The following is a 23,460-nucleotide window of genomic DNA, read 5'->3' as shown; positions in this document are numbered from 1 at the left end:
CCTGCTAATGAGACACCATTATGGTGCTGTTTGAGATGACTCTGATTGCAGTTAAAATGACTAAGTGTCTAGCTTTGGAGACTGTAGAGAGCTGGATCAGCATTACATCTTCTATTTTTATTTTCAGTGGAATGTTGATTCTAAACCTGCGCTAATGGGAAAATGGCAGAAGCAGTGAGAGTGATGTGGAGGCTTTTCTACAGCCCTAGGGAACACGCAGTCTGTTCGTTTCGCTTCTCTAGCTGTCACTTCCCCAAGCTGTCATCTTTCTCTCTCCTATTCTGCTCCTTTTCTTCCTCACCTACCTCTCTATATCCCCGTGTCTCCTTTTTTTTGGTCCCTACTCTCCCTTGTCTCCTCTCAAGGGACAATTACCACTATCTCTCCCCTCTCCAAGGCTTCGTTTGTTCTGCTGAAATGAGATCAGTTAAAGGAAGGTGAGAGTCTTTTCACAGCGAGGGCAAAGCGATAAACACACATGCACACACACACATGCGCACACACAGCTGTTCCTCGTAGATTAGTGACACCTGATCATGGCGAGCCAATCCCAAAGCCATGTGAAGTGAACCAGCAGCAGAGATGAGGGCTTTCTCAATGACCCTGGAAAGACTCTGTAACTTGAGGGAATTGGTGAACTGTATTAACAATGACCGTATCCGAACATATCTGCTGCCACAGCTAACGGCACCCATTGATGGTCATGCCATTACTGGGTAATGCTGCAATTTATGGAGTGCAATGTCTCGCTAACTAATTTTCTGAATCAGAAGTGAAACAATTGTCACGATACTAGAGGTATAATTGATGGCCTCGGGTAAGATTTCATGATTTCTTGTCCCAAGAAGTCACGTGTGAGTGCAAACACAAACACAGACAAATGCAGGCAGGTTAAACAAATGTGGTATATCCAAAACTAGTACACCACATATAACCTCACATGCATACATGTTTACTGTGTTCAGACAACCTGGTTTGCGGAGGTGTGGAAGATGTACCATGGCTCAGCATCCGAGGGGTGGTCTTGTATTTACAGCTGTGGTAGACCACACTTCTAACTGCCTCAGTCTCAGATGAAATAACTTAACGGCTGACTCAAAGGCAGACTACAGACTACAGAGTTTGATACCACTCAAGAAATCTGCCTCAAGATGTATGATTGTATTATCTTATCACAGTGAAGATGCTTTGAGGTGTGCTTACAAGACCATTTTATGCTCAGATAGATCTCTATAAATTACTAATTTGAAGATGACTTATTAAACATTGTAAATATTTTAATTTGTGGCAGTTAAGCGTATATGCAGCGCGGATGCTTATGTATATGTACCTGTCTGTCTGTATCGTATGGAGCTTATGAAGCCATTATGGGTGAGATGAATGGTCTTCACAGTGCCAGAGGCGTCGTCATAAGTGAAGGTCACCAGGGTGGAGTCATAAACCACCTCCGAGAGCCGAGCTGCTGGTGTATACCTTGAAAAAAAAAGTAAAATGAAGAAAAGAACAATTTATAAAATAGGTGATAAATTAGTGAGTGGTGGCAGGAGTGTGGAGTAAAACATTTCTTTTTTTTTGTACAATTAAGTATCTGAACTTCAGCATAAGTAAACATGCTACAACTCATGAATAATACATAGATCCTTTCTCCCATCAAGGAACAAGTTGCATCATCCATCAACATTTCATCAAAATCAGACCGGCTGCTGTGGCAGTTATAGCCTTTCAAATCTTGAAAATGGGGCCGTTTATTATGCTGTAGTGTCCCCATCCAGCCAATGAGTATCAAAAATGTTAAATGCTAGAACACTGCCCGAATCAGTCCTCCAACTTTCATCAAAATCAGATCAGTGGTGTCTCACATAGTATGATGATAAAAAATTTGACCTTTAATCAGTCTCCCCATTAGTCCAATCAGTGCAATTTGTAAGGACAGCTGGGTGTGTGTGTGGCACGTTTTGTGTCAGATAGACTTAGAGCTGTAATGGGGCATTTAAATTTCTCAGATTAGACTTTAATTATAGCAGCTTCATCAAGCCAATCAGTGTTACGTTTTTACACGGCTGACTATAGGCCCAAGATGCAGAACGCCTCCAAGTTTCATAAAAATCAAAACGGTGGTGTTGCCAATGTCACCTCTTCCACACTGCGTCGCCTCCCCAAATTAAGTGATAAAACCAACATCCGGTAATGCCTCTGCGATCTGTGTCCTACCTGTAGATGACACTGCGTCCTGTTCCCAAATACTGACTCCTGAGCAGCCGCCCGTCCAGGGTGTAGTCCTGCATGAAGGAGGCCTGGCTATCAGGAGGAGTGTATATGTTCCTGTAGTAGCCAATGGACAGGAGCGACTGCAGGGTGTGTTTCACCATGCTGGGCATCGTCACGGCAACCAGACGGTCTGTTTGGTCGTAGTCAAAGACGTATCGCCGCTGGCTATGTAGGAGCAGCATAATGGACTGCGGGAACACAGACGGATACACAGCAGAGTTATAATACAGTATCTCTGTGGAGCTTTTTATTTCTCTGATGTGTTTTTTGATTTCAATGTCAGTCTCAGTGAACCGGCATCACCAAAATGTCTGCACTTCAGAAGCAACCTTGGATTTAGCTTGAGGACCATTCATTTTTCAGGTATTTTTGAAGGCTGTACAATTCTGAAAACTTGGATAATCATCACTGAAATAAAAAATCACCATAACAGGAGCTCTGGGTTTGCAGACGACAGCAACAGTCAAATATACTGTTGAACTTCTATTATACTTTTCAGACAAGCTTAAACAATCTGTGATGGCAGTCCTATACCTATTTAAACTGTGGTAAAACAATGTTGTGTAAGAATACCTTTCTATTTAACCGTAAGGTATAATATTAATGTATTAATAATACATGCAGGTATCATTAATTTCTAGATGGTTCTGTAATATAAGCTCATTTACACTCTAATTTTGTCTTAGACCAAAAGCTGACACTAAATATATTTCAGTCTGAATATCATTCATTAAATATTTCAGTTAATTTCAAGGGCGGAAATTATAGCTTCTGGTAGCTTTCAGCTTTGTCACACACTCAAAGGAACATGCCTCTTTTCGTGTTTTATTCCATTTACCAAAAATTACATGGCTAGAAATAATTATAACCATTTTTCAAAGCATTTTGAGTGTTTACTGTAGAACCCACTTTCAGGAAACCACTGCTTTCTTTTCTTTTCACCAGATCAAGTTACAGGGGCCTTGAAACTTGCTCAAGTTACGTAATTCATCCCAATGAACACATCTTCTTGTCTGCTTTTACCGCTCTCAAAGATAAAGTTCTTTTGTCTAGTCCTGCAGCTTTAAGTGCAGACTGATTTAAAAAGTCTGCACAATAATTGAACTTAAAAAAATGCAAAGCAGACATATGGTTACCTTCGCTTTGCAAAATGATTTTAATACTGAAGTAAAATGAATGGAAACCAATGGCTGCCTCAAAGGAGGAGGGAAAGCATTAAAACAAACACGGCTGGTAGTGCAATTGCTATCCGTTTGTTTCTTTCATTTCATATAACAGAAGTGCTTCTCACACTTTTAGTGTTAGTTTTGGTTTCACATAACTGCTAACCTAACTAACTAACCTTGATGCAGCGAGGAAAGGAAGCTGTTCTGACAGCAAAAGCAAATACAAACAGCAGTGAAGCCCTCAAACAAATCTCAGCATGAAACAGAGAGAAACTGTCTATCACATGCTTCTGTCTGAACGTGTTTCGGTCTGAACACATCGTCTGGACGTGCAGCTCTTACTCTCTCTGCGTATGTGTAGCTCCAGATCTTGCCGTTGACCCAGGCTCTGGACACCACCCTGTCATTCTCGTACTCCAATCGTTCGGACCAGTCTCCACGGTAGATGGCTGAGAGCAATCCTCCACCAGAATAGCTAATGTTCACTTCAGTGTATTTGCTACTAGGGGACCAGACCACGGGCCGGCCCAGCGAATCATACTGGATATGGAGGGTGAACTTCCTGTGGTCGTCGTAGATCTTCCCTACTCTGGTGCTCTGGTCAAAGTCTATGGACAGCAGGTTCCTGTTATGTGCCTGAAGAGAAAATCAGTAAAACATCAACAAAATAACACTTGTTATTGCTTCATATTAATCATCATAAAGTCTAAATAAACCCACAGACGTGCAAATGTAAATGAAGTGGCATGTCTGAGACGAGCAGAAATTTCATTAGTTTAGGAAAAATTAATTGTGACATTTAGAGCAAACTGGACCTGCATATTAACAATATATTGCCTTGTGAACAAGTAAGGAAACAAGACCTGAGGATTGCTAATTAATTAATGCACATCAGATAAAATGTCCTTTTCCATTTCATTAAATATTCTTGTGTACTTTCTGTGCTAGAGGAAAAGAGAAGAGGTGTTGCAGTCGGTGTTTGTTTGATTTGTGGAAAGTACAGCTAACAGGTTCCGAGTCATTTGACCTATCAGCTCCTTCCCACTGACGTCACGAATCAGTCAAAACATCTAACATGATGTGCAACACCGAACTGTACTACTGTTCAATAGGCTCTGATCAACTGTGAGATCCTCTGCATAAATTGCACTTTAAATAGATTTGTCATTTTGATGGAGAGTATAAAGGTCAGATTTCACAACTTTTACTTCAAAGATGTGGCTGAGATGATGTAATTTGACCTATTCACACAGGGTTCTATGATGTTTGGGTGCTGTTGAGATGTTTGCTGGTTACTGGAGTGGATTAAGTTGCTAACGTTACATGGACTGCACTTGTATAGCGGCCTTGTGTCTTCTGACCACTCAGAGCGCTTTAACGCGACATTCACATATACACATTCACACTGATGGCAGGGGGCCACAATGTAAGGTGCCAAACCTGCTCACCAGGAATCACACACTCAGCAGTTAAGGGTTCAGTATGTTGCCCAAGGACAAGACTAGAGGAGGCGGGGATTGAACCGCTAAACCGAACTCTAGCTTCCTAAGTGCTGGATTTGGAGAATAATTTTATTTATTATATTATCTGAGTTAGCTAAAGAATAGGTTGGTGATTTAGTGTTTTACCCTGAGCCTGCGTTCATAAGTGCTGTAGTTAGTCTTGCTCTGCTCCTTCCTCTGCCTCCACTCTATCAGGCTGGGGGCATGGTCTCCAGGCAGGCTGATGTTACAGCGGCTGGCTGTGGGACTGACACCTCCCCCGACGCCTCCGGGGAGGAGGGGCTCCGTGCTGAGAGACAGCTCCATCCCACTCGCCAGTGACACAAGGAAGGACCCGTCAGCGCTCACTCTGTAGGAACTCTGAGCGTGGTCTGGGTGTGGGGGGTTGATCGTATGGGTGGTCACACACACACACACACACACACACACACACACACACACACACACACACACACACACACACACACACACACCCACACACACACATACACACAAAACCACATGTGCACACAAGCATGCAAATGTGCAGATGAAAAAAGTGTGAAAAAACATTAGTCACTCTCGCTAAAAAACTGTCTTAAGAAAAATCAGTCAGTTACACCAGCATACACATTGTTTCATTAAATTGCTAAATTCTCTATGGTGATTGTTTTTTAAAATCTTTTCTGGAACATTAGTTATATTACTGTATCTGCTACTGTATCTGTAGAAAACTGAAATCAAAAGGAGAGTATGAGAGAAGGAGAAAGAGAGAGCAAAAGAAAAAGAGAAAAAGAGGAAGGGGTGGGAGAGGGGGGGTCCAGGGAGAGGTGTTTGGCCACGAAAGCTATTCACACGTTGTACACGTTTCTCAGAAACTGATCTTTCATTTCTATATTGCTCTGGGTAAGTTTTCATATTGAATGTAATCATGCCAGCATCACTTTGCCTCACACCTTAACCATTTCAAAAACACAATTAATAAAACCATGTTTTAATCATAAAACTTAACACGGCTAATAAACTGGATAGTAACCTCTATTCCCTCCAACACCATAAAACGTGTTTCTGTATATATGATTATTGCTGCCTCAGAAGCAGGAAAAGAAATGGTGAATATGTGGGTGGTGGAGATAAAGGGGGCCACTCTAAAATAAAAAAAATAAATAAAAAATTGAAATCTTACTCGCCATACTGTAGCGCCGTGCACATGTCCGCGTATGTGTGTGTGTGTGTGTTGGATCAGCCTCTCTCTCCCTGCAGTCCTGTCATAGTGACAACTGCTAGAGAGCAATTAAAGCGATGACATGAGAGGAAACTGCTCCCATGAGCAGCTTCTCCACTCCACTCTCATTTTCTCCATTTCTCATCTCTGCCCTCTTTTCCATTTTTCCTGCAGTTGTTAGGACATTTCACACATCAGTCGGATCTGTCTCTTTTTTTGTAAATAAGAACTAAAAAAAACAAAAAAAAAACACTTTTTTTTTGCTGCCCATTAGTCTGGTTATGTAAAGAGTTCATGTCAGATCCATATGTGAATTATTTATAGAAAAGGGGATAAATCTTTTGCCGATGCTGTGAATCTCCTGCGTGCACATCCAGTGGAGCCGATGAAGAAGGAGAATAAGAAAAACACAGGTCAGTGTGTCTGACCCGACCAGAATAACAGCCACGTTATTGCAGTTTGCCAGTCATAAATGTTTAAACATCACTATAACCTTACGGTCTGCCCTCCTCATACATCTGTGTATGTTGTCTGAGCTTTAGTCCCCCCCAGATGAGTCATAAACGGCCTTGCGGCATGTTAGTGGCAAACTAGATGCGGGTAGATGCGTCATGGTGAGGCTATAATCTTTCCTGCATGTCAGCCAGTGAATACATGGGGACATTACATCTGTGCCCCCATATTTGGCCGTGCCTAAGCTGTCTTCATACAGTTTACCAATGTTCCTACTGACCTATGAGGAGAAAACACACACACACACACACACACACACACCTTGTCTGAATGTGTAGATGGTGTCACTGGCAGACAGGTTGGTGCTGGTGACGAAGTTCTCTCGGTTGGACGCCTCAACCTCAACTCGAGACCAGCGCTCCAGGTTGCCATGGAAACCGCTCACTTCACCAGTGGGGAGGGTGATGTTGGTCACACGGCCCTCGCTGTTGTACCTTGGAGAATAAACACAAAAGGCGATGATGAACAAGCACAAACACACACAGATAACTGTCGCTCTCTGACAAATGAACACAGCCATGCGCACACATAAGCACACGTATGCCCATTTTCTATCACTCTGCTTTCCCCACATATGCACAAACATCGGCACGGAGTAAGTGTCAACTATGATTTATATGTGTAATTATCCAGCTGCGGAATTTGAGACAGGGACTCGGTCAGCAGCGGTGAATAATTCAGACAGATGTGGTTTTGTGTGTGTACTGTATATGTGATACTAAACATGTGTGTGATCAAAGTGTTGCAGAGCCATCCTTCAGCTAATCAGTCACTTAAGAAAAAAACTAAACAGAAAAAAAAGTCTCTCCAGCTCTTTATACCAGCGATGCACTGTTTACCACCAGATGGCACTCACATTTCACACCACAAACATAAACTCTGCCTCCCATTAATACACAATCACATACAGCATATGCAATCACGTGTCCATACATACATTCAGAGGCAAGCAACCACCCATGAATGAAAGAAAGAGTGAACGCGAGAAGCAAAGAAAAACAGAAAGAAAGACAGAAGAAGGAAAGACAGAAAAAGCAGACAGAAGGAGAAAAATGAGAGAACAATATGCAGAGAAAAAGAAACTGTAGACTTACTCATAAACAGTGGTCCAACTGTTCTCATCACTCTTGGTTGCTAGGAGACCAGTGTTGCCATGGTAAGTGATGTGGGCGATGTCATGGCCTTGGGCCGACACCTTTCTCAGTGTTCCACTGTTGCTAAGGGACAGCCAGTACACCTGCCCACCAGGAAGTGCTAGCCACAGAGGCACTCCGTGAGCATCTCTCCTCACCTGGAGCCCATGGCCGTCGCGACATGTCGCTCCAGACAGTTGGCCGTCTGTGCCGTAAGAGAAGTTGTACAGGTAGTGGCCGGTGATCAGGTGTTTGGTGTACATGTGGGAGCCATTCTGTCACGGGAAAGAGGAGATAGACAGCTATACATACATCCGTTTGATAAGTTTAAAGTCCTTAAAGTTCTAAGTAACTATCAGCTACAGCTTTTGGAATTTGATTTATATTGTGCTGTTAAAATCATCCCAGATCATTGTTATTGAACTACCAGGTCAGCTGTGTCGACCATATTCCGTATGATCCCTTTTACCCTTCCTCCAAATGATTATATAAGTAAGCTAACACTAGCTCTGGCATTTGGTTCAGTTAACTTCTCAGCAGTTAGCATTACACCAGGGTGGGTGTAAATAACACCTAAGTTACTAGTAACTAGTGTTATGATAAAAGTTTAACCTTAGGAACAGCATAGAATTACATCATATTAATCAAAATCCATTTATACTTGACAGTATTGGAGTATATATAGTACTTAGTATTATAGTGCTCAAGTATCTAGAAACTTCACATGAATATAAACACAGACCCAGCTCAGACACTGTGTACCTGGCTGAAGAGATAGAGCTCCTGGTCCAGAGGGGAGCTGATCTCCACCAATCCGGCTGGGCTGGGCTGAGGCTGGTTGGGGCTGACGGCTCTGATCCGGATGTTGCCCAGATCAGCAATATACAGCGTGCCGTTGGGGGCCACGGTCAGAGAGGAGGGGGCTTTGAGACGAGCGTCGCGTGCGTAGCCTCCATCTCCTGATAAAAGAAACACAAAGCCGTTATTTCAATGAAGTCTTTATCAAAAAAGTAGCACAAGTGAAGGCCCCCTCAGATAAAAACACACGGAGTGATACAAATTATTCTTTAGAGAAAGAGAGAAGTCACAAATGGTACACACAAGCTTTGCAAAATATGAAGATCACATGGTGCCGTTTCAGCGTTTATCAGTTTAGCTCAGGACTTGGAGTTGTTGGGATACCGTAGCCTCCCATTGGTGTTGATAGGACCACCTTGATAGTGACCTCAGCCTTATCATACAGTGGTAGTGGGTGACTGAATGCGTTCAGATGTCTTTGGTAGCACAGCGGGATAATAGCTGGGTGAAGCCCTTTAGATGCTGTCAGTGGTGGGCCCGGGGCCTCTGATGGGTCTGTGCAGGCAGCAGGGTAGCGGTTTATCTCTTGACAGCACGTACGTGTGTGTGTGTGTGTGGCGTTGTGCACGTGCGTGTGTTCCTGTCTGTTTGTATTTGCGGATGTGCATTCACACGTGCGCATGTTCAAAGACACTCTGAGTGTCTATGGTGAAGGGATGGAAACGGAAAGCCTCTGAAGAGAGTAATCATCTGTTAACAGCAAGACATGATTGAAAATATGCAAAGTACAACCCAAGAAATAGGGATGGTTACAGCCCATTGGCTTGTGGCATGGGAGAGACACTTCCCTCCATTTTGAATAGAAAAGAGGCTGATTTTTATGAGCAGAATTAAATGATAAAATCACATCCTCTGACACTTACAATGAAAGCATGGCCTAACTGTCAAAAGAACATCTGCTTATTTGTTTGGTCCTTTCCCTCTTCCCTTTATTACATTTCAGGTGCCCTTCCATGATACACCAACCAGTTAAAACCTTCAGCCTTCAATGAGAGCTTTTTCTTTTGCCTGTAATTTGAATGGATTTGAAAGGTTTCTCTGTGGATGGTTCCTACTGAAATTTAGCTGGAGGTTTTTGTGGAGAAGGAGGCTCCCCATGAATACAAATAAAAATACATCCCTCTCACAGACACATACACACTCACACACAGGCGCTTTCCGCATACCCAACATACACATTCACAAAGTCAAATTACATCTGCTTACTTCTCCATTGTGACACTGTGGGTAGTCAGCTCTTCCCTGTATATTGTCATTGTTTACATAAACCTCATTATCATAATTTTTTATTATTTTTCAAGGAGAGTCAAAACAGCCCACCTTAGATATTAAAATCCCATTGCAAAATAAATAATTTAGACACATTCAAGTGGAGAAGAAAATAGTGGAGGAGACAGATAAGAGAGAAAAAGTTCCTCCTGAGCTCTGCTAATAAAATCACTGGCCAGCAGGGACACATGAGCGGCAAGATTTAATCACTCAATATCAAGACACACAGACTATTTCAATTCATTCAAGTCATGTCAAAGCTTTTAAAATGTTCTTGTTTTGTTTCCATCCTCATAGTTCTGAAGCAGGCCCACTATGATATGATCTAACATGATTTCTAAGTGCAGTTATATGTTGTTTTTAGCACTGTAATCCTATTAGGCATAATCTAATATTCCCCCATTACTTAATCCTACACTCTCATAGCGTGTGTGTGTGGGTGTGTGTGTGTGTGTTTGTGAGTGCTTGATGACCCACCCGAGAAGCAGTCACAGTTGGGGTCTATCTTACAGTCACAGTCCGTGGGGGCTCCAGAGATAATAGATATCTCCCCGTTGGTCGACACCTGTGAAGTGTTCAGAAAACGTCACGCACGGCTACAAAATGCTGCAGGAGATCATTGTTGAAGGGAAGATAATGTTCAACGGCAGGCCTTTGTTATGTCTAATCTCTGCGACAAACAAGATAATAAGATGGCATTTCATACAAAACATGAGCTACGAATTAATGATGTTAAAATGAAATAAGAGGAAAATGACGACAATGCATTTGGCTCCTCGTACGCTGGTACTTCAATCAAGCAATCTAAGATGAAAGCGCAGATGATTTTTCTTTCATAATTTGGGGAAAAACAAAAGCATGATGTATCCTCAGTGAGTGAGAACATTCCCCATTTCCATTTGGGCTAAATGCCTAATTTGACGAACTTTGCAAACAGAGCTGATTGTCCTGGAGAGTGCAATAAATGAAGATGAAAACTGCTACGGCAATAGCTACTTTCTGATGCATCTCAAAGGGGAGATGCTTCTTTAGTGGTCCTCGGGGAGCATGCATTGTTGGGGAAGGTATGTTTGATTTGGATCTTTTTTTTTTTTTAAATCATCTATATTATCCCTTAGGGAAAGATGATTTTCAGTGTGTTGTACAAAGCTTTTCTGTATTTAGACTTTTCAGTCATTTGGATGAGAAGACCACTCTCATGCCTGTGTAGCACCTCTAAGGCTCATTAATTAACGCGTCACATCTTGTTTGTCTAATCTGTACAAAACAGACGTGTAAAAACGAGATATAACTTGGCAATCGGAGAACTTTAGAGGTAGGCAGATTTTAGAGTTGGACCCTGCCTCCAGTCTGTGGTGGTAGCCTCATATCGAACATACAGACACGAGTGGTATCAATCTTTTCACGTAACACTCGGCAAGAAAGCCAATAAGCATATTTCCTAAAATGTTGAACTGTTCCATTAAACTTTGATGATCTCAGTCTGAATTAATCAAGCATCTTAGAGAAGAAAGTAAATCCCAACTGGCCGAAACATTCTGCGCATTTAGTCCTAATTTCAGTTGTAGGAGTAAAAGCACATTCATGAAGTTGTCCTAAGACAACACTCATGTGTCCTCCAGGATTTAAGGAGACCTGCAGAGTTGTCCGAATTGGTTTTGAGTCCCCAGCAGGAGGACGTTAGTAGGACAACCATGCACTCACTTTCCAGAGGTGGTGAAATGTAGAAAAAATAATGACCAACTTCTTTTTTAAAAGTCTCATGACTTGTATTCAATAAATGTTCCATCTTAGAAAAAAAAAAAAAAAAAAAGTGCCCACTTCACAGAAAACAAGTTCTTGCAATTTGCTCTTAATTGAAAACAAACACTGCCACCACAGAGCTAATTTGGGATGTAATGATTGTGATTTTAATGCACCTCAAAGCTCCAATACCATGCATATTCAGTAACTTCTCAGCCTCTACATACCAAGTAAAATAAAATTCAACACATATTGGTTATGCATGTGTGGTCCTTGATGTTATGGCCAAATGTTTTGAGTGTGTGTGACAAACAGATGTGTGTGGACCACGAGAGCAGAGCCAAAATGTCGCCTAAATACTTACTGTGGCCAATGCACGTACACATTTAACAGGGCTTCTTAGACTTAAAAAAAATAGACTTTCTGGCTACACAGTACAAGATGCAGCTGGTGTCAGCCATTTAAGATGAAATGTAGCAGGTAATTTGTGTCATTTATTATCAGTTTAAAAAGTATTGTCAGTCGGTACCTGTGTGCAGCTAGTTTGTCTTACAAGTGACACAATTTTCTGTATTTAATTTAATTCTTTCTGCATCACATTGTATCTGCATCGGCCTGTCAGCTTCTTGACTGTGCTGATTACACATCAGAACCACAGAGAAAATCTGCAGCACATTATCATTAATTTTATGTTACGGTTCAATGTCATAAAATGGTTTCATTCAGTCTCAGAGGGGAACTTCTACATGTTGCTCAGAGTGTGCATAGGAACAGCTACACTCAGAATATCTCCCAGGTCCGTCTCTGAGGCAGTAGGTTTTTTTTAGTTATCGTTTGACTTGCTGTGTGAATGATACTGACATGAAGGACAAATATGGACCCAGAAATACCAAACATAAAGCAGGTATGACAAATATATATATATTTAAAGACTTTTCATTGCCCTATCCAACACGGCTCCATCAGAAAGGCATCCGAGGCATTTTATGTTCCTGTCTGCCTCCACATGGACTCAGCATGGTGCTGCGGACCACAAAGGGACTATTGATTGAGTCCAGCAGGCAAAATCTTTGTGCTGCTGGTTCCCAATTGCTGTGGGCCTGTGATAGCGTGCTGCTAGCTAATGGAGCTAATGGACAAAGACATTTTTTTTTTTTTTTCTTAAAATGAAAACAGGCTTTTGGTTACTTTTTGGATGCATCAGGGTTTTGTATGCCCACATGTAAGAGGCAGATTGTGAACACTTTCTTGCTGCAAAGCGCTTGTGAACACAGCTAACAATCTAACCGCAGAGAGGCTCATGATGCAACAAGTGCGAGAGTAAATTAGTGTCACGAGGCCAGATGGATTGTGGGTGTCAAGTGCAACTGAGGTGCCTTTTCCTGTTTGTCAGTTTAGTTAGAGATGTAATAGGGATTCTTGCAGGGGCCCTTGATCTGTGATCGTTCACAGTGGCTTGTCCAGACAAGGGGAAGAGGGTAGATTTTGGAGGGTATAGTGTATCACTTGACGCAGCAACATAGCCAATTGCATTTGACATTAGGAACTAGTACAAAGCAATGCATTAATACATTGAATAATGTGATCTTTATAACTTTATACAGAATTTATGAGGAACGTTATAATAAATACATCAAAACTGAAATGGGTGACCCCTCAAGATGTGGAGAGATGAGTGAGGCTTTAAGAGTGGCTCTGGGTGTTTAACACACTGCAACTTAAGAAAACACATGCATGTGGACAAAGCACTAGTAAATCAAAAAAACATCTTCATCAATTTGACAAAACGTGCACAGCATCTAGAAAACACGCTGCAAATTCAGACAACTCGACACAATTCAGACAACACACCACATTACAGGCAACATGACAGAATACAGACACAGGCAACAATAACACCAAATAACAATGGAGGTGTTTCCAGAGGACATTTTTAAAATGCTGAAGATGGCTCGACACGCTTGTTGTTGCCGTGGTTTGTGACTCGTGAAGTAACCGAAGTCGGGTCCGTGTGTCATCCGTTTATGTTCATGTTGTGGACTGACCTCTGCTACTCCTCTACTCGGTGCCTGTGCTGAAAGTTCCCACTGCACGCAGCTCGCAGGGGAAAGCGGAACTCCATCAGTCATTTTAATGATTTCTGAGGAGATTTAGAGTTTCTGACAGATATTAGCCTTTACTATCCGGTTCACCTGTGCTGACAGACGGCCTCTGAATAATGTGTGATGTGAAATTTTTTTAAGGTCAAAGCTGAGCTTACTTCATTATTATTACAGTTCTTGACCTACTGTAGCCTTCTCCTCAGAATGCCTATAGGAGTATTATGCAGACTGCACGCTGTCTGGTGTGTGGAGTGATTACTTTCAGTGCATGCGCAGAAGAGAGCAGAAGTCAAGATAGCACAAAAACAAATGATACATGGAACATACTGAAATCAGTAACCTCACCAGTCACAAACTGTGACAACCACAAGTGTGTTAAACCACGTTCAGCACTTTCAGTTGTCCTGTGGAAACACTTTCACTGCAATCTGCTGTGCTTTCTGTAATGTAATGCATTGCAGCGTGTTTTCTAAATGCTACGCATGTGTTGTCAAATTGATGAGGATGTTTTCTTAAATTGCTCGTCTTGTGTCCTCTTGTATGTGTTTTCTTAAGTTGTAGTGTGTTGAGCTCTCAGGGCCACCATACTTATGCGAAAGCCCTCTGAAAAACTGTTTAAAACTGTGAACACAATGACTGGTATCAGATCAGTTCAATGAAAACCCGAATCAGAACGTCTCTAGCTAAAAACAGGCTGAAAGGAGCTTGGTATGTGTAGTGACAGTAACCTGTTGGATGCGGTTGATGCGTCTCTCATCAGTCTCAGCGATGAACAGTGTGCCCAGGTGGGACACGGCGATGGCTTTGGCAGCTTCCAGGGTGGCGCGCACAGCCGCCCACCTCACCAGGTGATGGTCAATACCTGGAACCTGGCAGTGGATGGGGCGGCCTGCCACAATACGCACCTGAAGACCCTCTGATACCTGATATGCAAAAATAAACAATTAAAAAAATACACCATCATGTATCTATGATCTCTCTGTAAAAGAAAGACAGAAAATGAATGATTAAGACTGCTTCCAGTAATTTATTTTGGTCAGTAAAATCAAGCAATATGTCTTTATTGATCCAGTGCATCAATCATAACCAAACCTAAGCTTGCCTCATCTAATGACTCATTAAATCTTTACAAGACACAAACTCAAACAGCCAATTCATTACATTTGGAGAAGTTTTGGGGTGATATGCAAAACCTGAATGACACTTTCTTCAAAACAACTTCTGCAGAGGCTGTTGAAAGCCTGTTATTTTTTTTAACAAGGCGCTTTTTTCCCCCCTTTCTTTTATGTTAACTGCCGCACTCACTCTAAATGCATCTTAAGTGACAGCACTGCAAATTGTGAGAAATATTTCATTACTTTCTTCCACTGCTATGTATAATGCCAGTGTCTCTCAAAAAAACCCAGCATTTTAGTCAAACCACTGTGTTTTTTAGGCCTGATTCTCTACCTGTAGGACAATGTTGTTGTCCAGGATGAACAAGGAGTTGTCCAGAGGGTTGATGGCCAGGTCTGTTGGCCACTCTAGACGCACCTGTGCAATGACACACACACATATAAGGACAGACTGTAAAAGCAATAGCCATATTGCTATTAAAAACTAAAAGAAAAGAACACGTAAGCCTTGGAGGATGTCTCCCACAAGAGTCAGTTACAGGTGATACAGATAATATTTCCTTAATAACATAGCATTAGGCCTCCTGACCCTCCCAGCTCATGCAAAGGTCAGCGGCGGGCAGGGAGCCTTCCCTGTGTTTATTCAAGTCTCACGCTGGCTCGCCTCGGCACTGTTCCAAATGTCAACCAATAGCCATGATCGCCGCCTGCTCAAATAGCACACCCTGCCCGCTAACACTGTGGGGGTCAAGGACAGACAACCTACACTAGTACACAGCCACCCACATCACTGTCTGTCTCGCACAAACAAACACAAACCGTGAGCTATGGAGTGGAGGCGGTGCGTCTAAAGGATCAGTGAGGTGATTGATGACTCTGGGGATGGATTGGTAAATAAATGGATCATGTTAAATTGCCACTGACATGTCCAATTATAGGCTCTGTCAAATGAGCGAGAGGAGGGTTCACTCTGAAATCCCATTTTAAGAGGTGGAGAGATTCATCAAGCAAGACTCACTCTGTCCTTAACCAAAGAGCACAGGCATCACATCTCTCCTGCTCATGATATTGAACTTTGCAGTGATGACAGGCGATCACTTTTACAAGTTAAGCTGTACACAGAGTGCGCCCTGCTGAATTCAAATCAAACAGAAACTAAAATACAATTTTTGCTCAAATGAATATATGAAGTCTCAGAGTTTGTTTTTGACTTGTGTACTACCTTGCTGAATGTTACATTGAAGGTGTTTTGGTTTCAAAGGACACTGTTGTTGTAATGTCTGCATGTGCAGGCCCTAAAATAGTTCTGAATATCACTTAGATGTCAACAGCCACAAAGGACATTAGCCGGCCTGAGGGCAAACATTGTTAGCCGGTGATTAGCGTCATCTGTGATTGAAGCCTATATCACTCCATGACGCTCTACATTAGTTATTTCGTGTCACGATTTGGATCACAGATTGACGTCCACCTGGCTGCGCACAGGGCAGACCTGACTCAGCAGGTGTTGAAATAATTAGTGCTAACATTTCATTATTTTGTACCGTTATAGTTATTCTGCTCTGGACTGCTCTATTAACACTGTCAAGTAATGGTACAAGTTTAAGGGTGGATCAATACCCAACCTGAGATTCGGAAGCTGCATGTTTCATCCTGTTTTATTATTGTTTAAGTGTCAAATGAAGTAAATTAAATAAGGAGAGTAAGAGAGAGCTTATTTTGAATGGAAATCTGATGGAAATATTCCCACAACGATTGGAAAACTGGAATGTGTGTATGCGTTTTGCTTGGGACTGCTTTCTTAATGAGGGCTGGTAATGGTACAAACTCAAGGATGGATCGATACTGGCTGTCCGTGACCCGACTTCAGACTTGGAATATGTATGCTTTGCCATCTTTTAGGTTGTTCTGCTATTTCTGTTGAACTTGAACATTTGGAAGCACTGGCAGAGCTGATCATGGAAGCGTAAAGTGAACTGGATACAGCGTCCCTGTTGATTCCAATGAAAGTTGCTCAGTGGCGCATGAAGACAAAAAAAATCGACTTCCTGAGCATGAAATTACCCAAATCTTCTACATGGTGGTAGGCTGGGTCCATACAGCATGCAAACTAGTGTCTTAGGCCGGCAGAACTGGCTAGCTTCCAAGTTAGCTCTTCGCTAACTTAAATGGAGATTAAATGATTCAATCATGCTGCTCTTTTAGACTTTCCAAATGTTATTGGGCCCGAATGGATCAAATTCTGATGGTGAAATGAATCATTTTGTGACGGTCAAAAAAGTTTCTCCGCTGATTTTAATGTAATAATAATGTAAATTTATGAGACTTGCCTAAAAAAGTTCATGCACAGCTTAAGTTTTTTTTATAGACAGGTGCATGAGAGAAAATGTCCAAAGGCAACAGAAGAAAAAAGCTGTACTTTGTACTTACAATAAAGCTTTTTGCAAGTAAGAGGACAGTGTGCAGGAGTTTTCCTTTTTTCCATTCTCCTTTTATAATGTAAGTTTATAGTATAAAATACTTTTTTTGCCCAATGGCATCACGTGATGGACGCCATTGTTGTAATTACATGATGCGGCCACTATGTAAAATTGGCTTCAAAGCCTGGCGCACTTCCTGGGTGCTTGCCTGCATCAGCTCCGAGCTGAAATTTTTTCCATAGACTTACATTGTGAAAAAGAAATGTAAATCAGTTACTAAATATTTACACAACCCCCACGAAATTACTCAGTTCATCATCAGAAATTGATCCATTCGGTCCGATAACGTGCGGAAAGTCTAGAAGAGCCATGCGATGAAATCATTTTATCTCCATCACATCAGAGGAGGGCTAGCCGACTTGGCAGGCTCAAGTCGCTACAACCCATGCTCTACAGGCCTAATGATGTGGAAAATCCGGGTACATTTCATCCAGGTACACACGGGAAGTCAAACGTTTTTGGCTTCATGCACCTCTGAGCAACTTTCATAGAATAAATGGAGCCCGGCCTTCAATGCTTCCAAAACAGTGCGATCAGAAAGCGGGTGAAAAGAGTATGCAATATGCACAGTGTGAGAAAAATAATATAACTTTTGAATATTAAAGCGTGTGAAAATGTTCTAATTGGCCCTTTTGAAAAAAGCATGAACCCTAAAATGAGCATGACATGTCTTGTTTAAACTAAAAAGTAAAGCCAACACTTGGCTGGTCACTTTGCATAATTTACTGCAGTGATGCTTGTCTAGCTCTAGCCACAGAAGTTTCCATCAGTACTGACGCCACATTGAGGTCACAGCAGTTTATAAGAACAAACACAGATGGAGGTTGAATGTGACCGGACGCGGTCAGGCATGCTCCAGGGGCCGATAACCAACAAACAGAGTGATGGTAAGGCGGTACGGGCCCCTTTAAAGACATATTAGAGCACCGCTGGGAATTCACCTGGTCTTAACACGCATATTCACACACACATACACGCACATACACAGGCACTTGCATCCGTATGTGTGGGCAGAGATCCCTCTATAGAGCCAGCAGTTCATCTATAATTCATCTTCTGCTCTAATAGGCCTGATATAAGTCAGCAGTGTGATCTGAAGGCTGGCTGATCAAATCTGTGCAGTCGCTGTCTTTGGTCTATCTCTCTCTGTCTCTCTCACTCACACACACACACATACACACACAAAGAAACACAGCCATACACCTTTAATAAGATGAAAAGATTGTCTATGCAACAGGCCGGGCAATTTAGACTGATGAAACAATGACTTGACTGTAAGAGAACAACAAACGTGTATTTGTGATCTGTCGAGTTTTAATGGCTCTAATTTCACGACACAAAACACATGCAGGAGTCTTCTGTTTCTACAGATTACCCAAGCAACACTCCATCGGTGAGGATGAAGGCTATCTCATGTGGCTCCAGCTTTCTACCAGCCTTTTAGACTCAACTGCATTATTGGCTTACCTGGCTGATGTCCATGCGCGCATCACAGCTTAGCGGCTGCGTCGACATCAGTCCGTTTGAGCCAATCACAGTGGAGAGCAAACCCCTCTCATTAATCTTCTGAATGGTGGTGCCATCAACGAAGTAGACAACACCTCTTTTATCCACTGCAATACCTGGGTGGGTGAGAGAGAGAGGCAGAATGAGCTTTTGGAGATGACAGGGAGAGCGAGTGGGGGTGAGAGAACAAAAAGGAAACAGCGTGAAAGAGAGTGTGAGAGAGAGAGGAGAGGAGAGGAGAGATGGAGAGGAGTGAGTAAGGGAGAGAAGTAAAGTGGAGCGAGGAGAGGGCTTCGGAGAGGCATCCAACTCAGTTAGACATTCAGCTCAGCAAGCGGCTGTCTTATCAAAGGCACTGCACCACAGAAATGTAATTATATTTCCATTCCAGAGCCCACTAAAGGGATTAGAACAATGCAACTGGAGGAAGAAGTTATTTGTCACATTAGATGTGAGCAGGGTGCCGCAGTGAACTTTTGACATTTGGCGCTTGCAAACGTGCGTTATAAATGTGCATTCGCTAATCAAACACACACGTGAATGTCTGCATGTGTGCATGCGCCTGCCTGTATTTGCAGTGCACATGCTTAGTGACTGTGCTTTTGCTAAAAACAGCATTTGCTTGAACTCTCCTTGCAGTGGAGCTCTGCAGCAGACAGTAAGCAGAGAGAGAGGGAGAGAGGTAAGTCCAGGTATTAAAGGTCAGGGCAGACTATGAATCATCTGTTATGGATGAGGAGCGACCTTCATCCTCGTCTCATCTCCATACAGAGAATAGCCCTTTGACTCAACTCCTTAGTGATAATATTCCACAACTCAACCCTCACCTCTCATACCGTATGCCGCCAATTCTCCTTGATTGCTCTCACTTAGCGTCTGCAACAATAAGCCATATTTCAGTATTCCTACCTGCCAACTCCGATGCATGTGGCTCACTGTTGTGCCATTTAAAAGCACATTTTGTTCATGGGTTATCGTTAAGTCATGTCAAGTTTATGTTATATTATCCCTTTATCTCAAGCATGCCTCAAAGGTTTAAATGGAGCCCACAAAACTAAATGACCTGATACAACATGCAACAAAGGAAACCTTAGAAAACAACACATGGAATGCAGTAGCATGGTGAAAACATATAAATAGGGCGCATATTTGCTGATTTATACTATCAATCAATTACTTGTTCAGTCTTAAAAGCGCCATACATACAGAATAAACTGAAAACCAAAAAATTGACATGTTTTCTTCATATCATAGTAAACGTGTCAGCACCATTCAGGCCACCATGGACGTCCAGCATTCACTCTGTCCTTTTAGCTCTGTTTTGGTCTACCAAGGCCCAAGGGGAATATCCGGCTCTCTGTCGAAAAAAGCTTGGTGAGAGCCGTGAGCAATTAAAGCTGTGGGTCATAAAACAAAAACAATGAGATGTATGAAAGATGAAAAAACACTTGGTAGAGCTGAGGGGGAACTGCAGATTTGTGTGATAATTCTCTGCGGGTTCATCACGACTAGTGACGCCTTTCACATTACACAAAGTCATTTAAGCCTCTGTTTATATAGAACTATTGATTAGTGCAGCTTTAGAATGTCAGAAAATAGTGGGAAATGCCCGTCAAATTTCCCCAGAGAACAAGGTGATGTCTTTGAAATAACTTTTTGTTTTTATTATTTCATGTCTTATTTTTATGACTGTGTTGTTCAACAGCTGGAACCAGTGAATGTTTTATATTTTCCTCAATAAATGAGTGATCTGATCATGCAAAAGTGCACATCATAATACATATGGACAATGGGGCGACACAGTCAGTATGCGGTGCAGCTCCAACTACTCCTCCCTCATTCAATCATCCTGTCCCATTTTACCTTGATTTTTATGCTGGTTCTGTCAGTCTTTTTCCTTTTAAACTCCGTCATACTGGATGCGTGGGATATGTGGGGATGTGCTGATGCTCACTCTCTCAGCCTAGGATAGTAATCATTACTACACTTTTCCCCAGGCGGCACTAAGGTCTCTTCCTCTTTGACATAAAATAGCTTGCATGATTCCACTTAACATGTGCACATTCACACACACACACACACACACACACACACACACACACACACACACACACACACACACACACACACACAAGCAAACACGATGCACTGCCACCACAACTGCATTCACAAATGTCCTCAAACTGAGCAACCCTGGACCGACCCTTTGAGTCATAAATCGTGCAGGCGGACTGGAGGTGGAGAAGGGGGGGTGGGCCGGGGGAGGGCCAGGGTCAGTGTGTTTCCTCCAGAGGCCAGAAGGTGAACTGCAGAGCTCTCGCTCCTGGCCCCTTCATCATCCTCCTGACACAGACAGATTACACCACCCACGCAGCCCCCACCTCACCCCCCAACAACACCTTTCGTCCCCTCTTCCAGCTTCCTTTCGCTCTCCACCCTCTCTAACTTGATCTTCCTCTGCTCTCTTTTTGCTCCGTCTTGTTTTTTTCTTGTCGTCCTTTGCTTTGTTTCTGTTGTTGTGCTCCCTCTGTCTTGCCCCGTGTGTTATAAGTGCTAATCAAATCAGTGCCCTTTGACCCTTCAATAAGGTCTGTGCTCTGTTTCCCACTGTTCAGCCCATTTTTTTTTTTTTTTATTTCTTCCCTTCATTCCTCTTGGCCTTGCCATTTCTGCTCCTGTCACCTTGCATTATGCAGGAGGGACATCTCAACCCACCGCCTACTTACTGTCTGAAAGTCTGCACATTCTCCCTGCTTTAACACCATCCTTGGATCCTTCGTGCTTTCCTTTCTCTTTCGCACCCATTCCTCCTCCTAGCACCCTAAACCTGTCCCTGATCTTAGAGCTCATAAATCCTGCACAAGGACATGACGAGGCAGCCAGGACTCTCTCTCAATACTGATTTCTGGTCTCTCCCTCTCTGTCCCTGGATATTACACTTTCTCCTCATCTCCTCTGGTTCTATTGACTTAAATCTTAAATTCCCTTTATTCTTCCTTTCATGTTTTTGTTTGTGCTTTTCTGACACCCTCAGTATGCATGCTCTGGATCTGCATGTCTTATGTTCGAGCAAGCAACCTCTAAATAGCTGCCAATCCATCATCAACAATAAATACAGGACCGGGCTGACTTATTCATCCTCACATAAGCACAACAATGAAGAATGACTGCTATTATTGCTTGGCATTGGCGAAAGGATTTACGCCAGTTTATGTGTTGTTTAAGTATTTCACCATGTTTATTGAAAAGGCGGCAGATTAGTCCACATTCTCCTTGTCAGGGGCTGGATTTCCTGCTGCTGTGGGTAAAGCTGTATGCTGCGTTAAGGGAATTTACAGCCCTTCCGTATAGCCGATGGATACTCACAAGACATCAAAAGATTTACCGTTTCTCCCTGGTGGACCTGGCACTCTGATACTCATGTTTAGAAGCTGGCAAACACAGCAGTGGAGAAATAATTGAGATAAATCTCAACTCCAGAGGGAGACGGCCATTTGGCTAAAGTTGGGACTGGATTTTATCATCAAAGAAAAGTGAATTAGACTGAGTTGCACTGACCTTGGAAAAACAGAGGGAAGGGAGATGAGAGGACCGAAGGAGAGGATGATAAAGCGATGCTTTTCGCATTCAGCTCAGATTTAGAGAGAAAATGCGGCCAAAGAGAAAACGACAGACAGCACCAAAAGAGGTGCGAAAGAGGAGAGAGGTGGCGATGAGACAAAGGGACATGATGAGGAATTGCTTCAATTAACCATTACAGGCCAATCGCTCTCAATCAGAGAATCTCTTTGTTCTCTGTCCTTGTCAAAAGAATATCAGTTATAACAGCCCCCCGTGGCATTGCAATACAATCCAATCTGATTAATGCCTTGGTGAGGGGTCTTAAAGAGCATCAGTGTTGATTACAGCTATTTGAGGAGAAGGGGCCACCAGGGATTTTCCAAGCAGAGTGAGGGAGAAGTGAGTAAGGTGAGAAATGAGCTGAGGTGAGAAAGACTAATTATAACAAAAGTTGTGGATTATGTATCTTATTTTGCAGTAACAGTAGAAAGCCCTGTTGGCATACAGTGACATCAGGATGTGGTGTGTGTGTATGTGTGTGTGTGTGTGTGTGTGTGTGTGTGTGCGTGTGTGTGTGCAGCAGGCTGACTGCTAACACCTGAGCCCTCAAGAGTGCAGGAAGTAAGCCTTCTGGTGTTGTTCAAGTTTCCCTTCTACACTACATTCACCCTTCAAATGTTGACAGCAACGCTGCCAAAGGAGCAGCCTCTATGGATGAAAGCAGGAAGAATTGTAAAATTGTATAGAAAACAAACACATCATTGTCTGTCAGCCGGTGAAACAACCACCTAAGTGCAAAATAAGCACATATTCGGAAAAGGAACCATATTGAAAGGATCTGTTTATGCATAATGTGTGCATATATAGAAGTTCCGTTTGAAAATTTTCATGCACCTGAGCAACCACAGCACATGCACGCAGGGGTGACGCTCGCCCACACACGCACATGCACACACACGCACATGTACACGCACACACACACACACACACGCACATGTACACACACACACACACACAAACGCGCGCACACACACACATAA

The 23,460-nt window shown here is 42.6% G+C and overlaps 1 protein-coding gene across 1 annotated transcript in view; it reads right to left on the bottom strand.

Moving 5' to 3' along the window:
- tenm1 (teneurin transmembrane protein 1) overlaps positions 1 to 23,460 on the bottom strand; it is a 156,083-nt gene that overhangs the window by 6,000 nt on the left and 126,623 nt on the right. The window contains exons 22-32 of the mRNA XM_070836474.1: positions 18,821 to 18,975; positions 15,208 to 15,291; positions 14,487 to 14,681; positions 10,391 to 10,478; positions 8,549 to 8,745; positions 7,748 to 8,061; positions 6,915 to 7,087; positions 5,063 to 5,307; positions 3,777 to 4,070; positions 2,212 to 2,456; positions 1,331 to 1,473 (exon numbers count right to left, since the gene is read on the bottom strand). Of these exons, the coding sequence (XP_070692575.1) occupies positions 1,331 to 1,473; positions 2,212 to 2,456; positions 3,777 to 4,070; positions 5,063 to 5,307; positions 6,915 to 7,087; positions 7,748 to 8,061; positions 8,549 to 8,745; positions 10,391 to 10,478; positions 14,487 to 14,681; positions 15,208 to 15,291; positions 18,821 to 18,975 (2,133 nt within the window). The remainder of the gene's footprint in view (positions 1 to 1,330; positions 1,474 to 2,211; positions 2,457 to 3,776; positions 4,071 to 5,062; positions 5,308 to 6,914; positions 7,088 to 7,747; positions 8,062 to 8,548; positions 8,746 to 10,390; positions 10,479 to 14,486; positions 14,682 to 15,207; positions 15,292 to 18,820; positions 18,976 to 23,460) is intronic.

This window comes from Pempheris klunzingeri, chromosome 9 (assembly GCF_042242105.1).
Source record: "Pempheris klunzingeri isolate RE-2024b chromosome 9, fPemKlu1.hap1, whole genome shotgun sequence".
NCBI classification, from domain to species: Eukaryota; Metazoa; Chordata; class Actinopteri; order Acropomatiformes; family Pempheridae; genus Pempheris; species Pempheris klunzingeri.
This window is presented reverse-complemented; position numbering and strand designations above follow the sequence as displayed.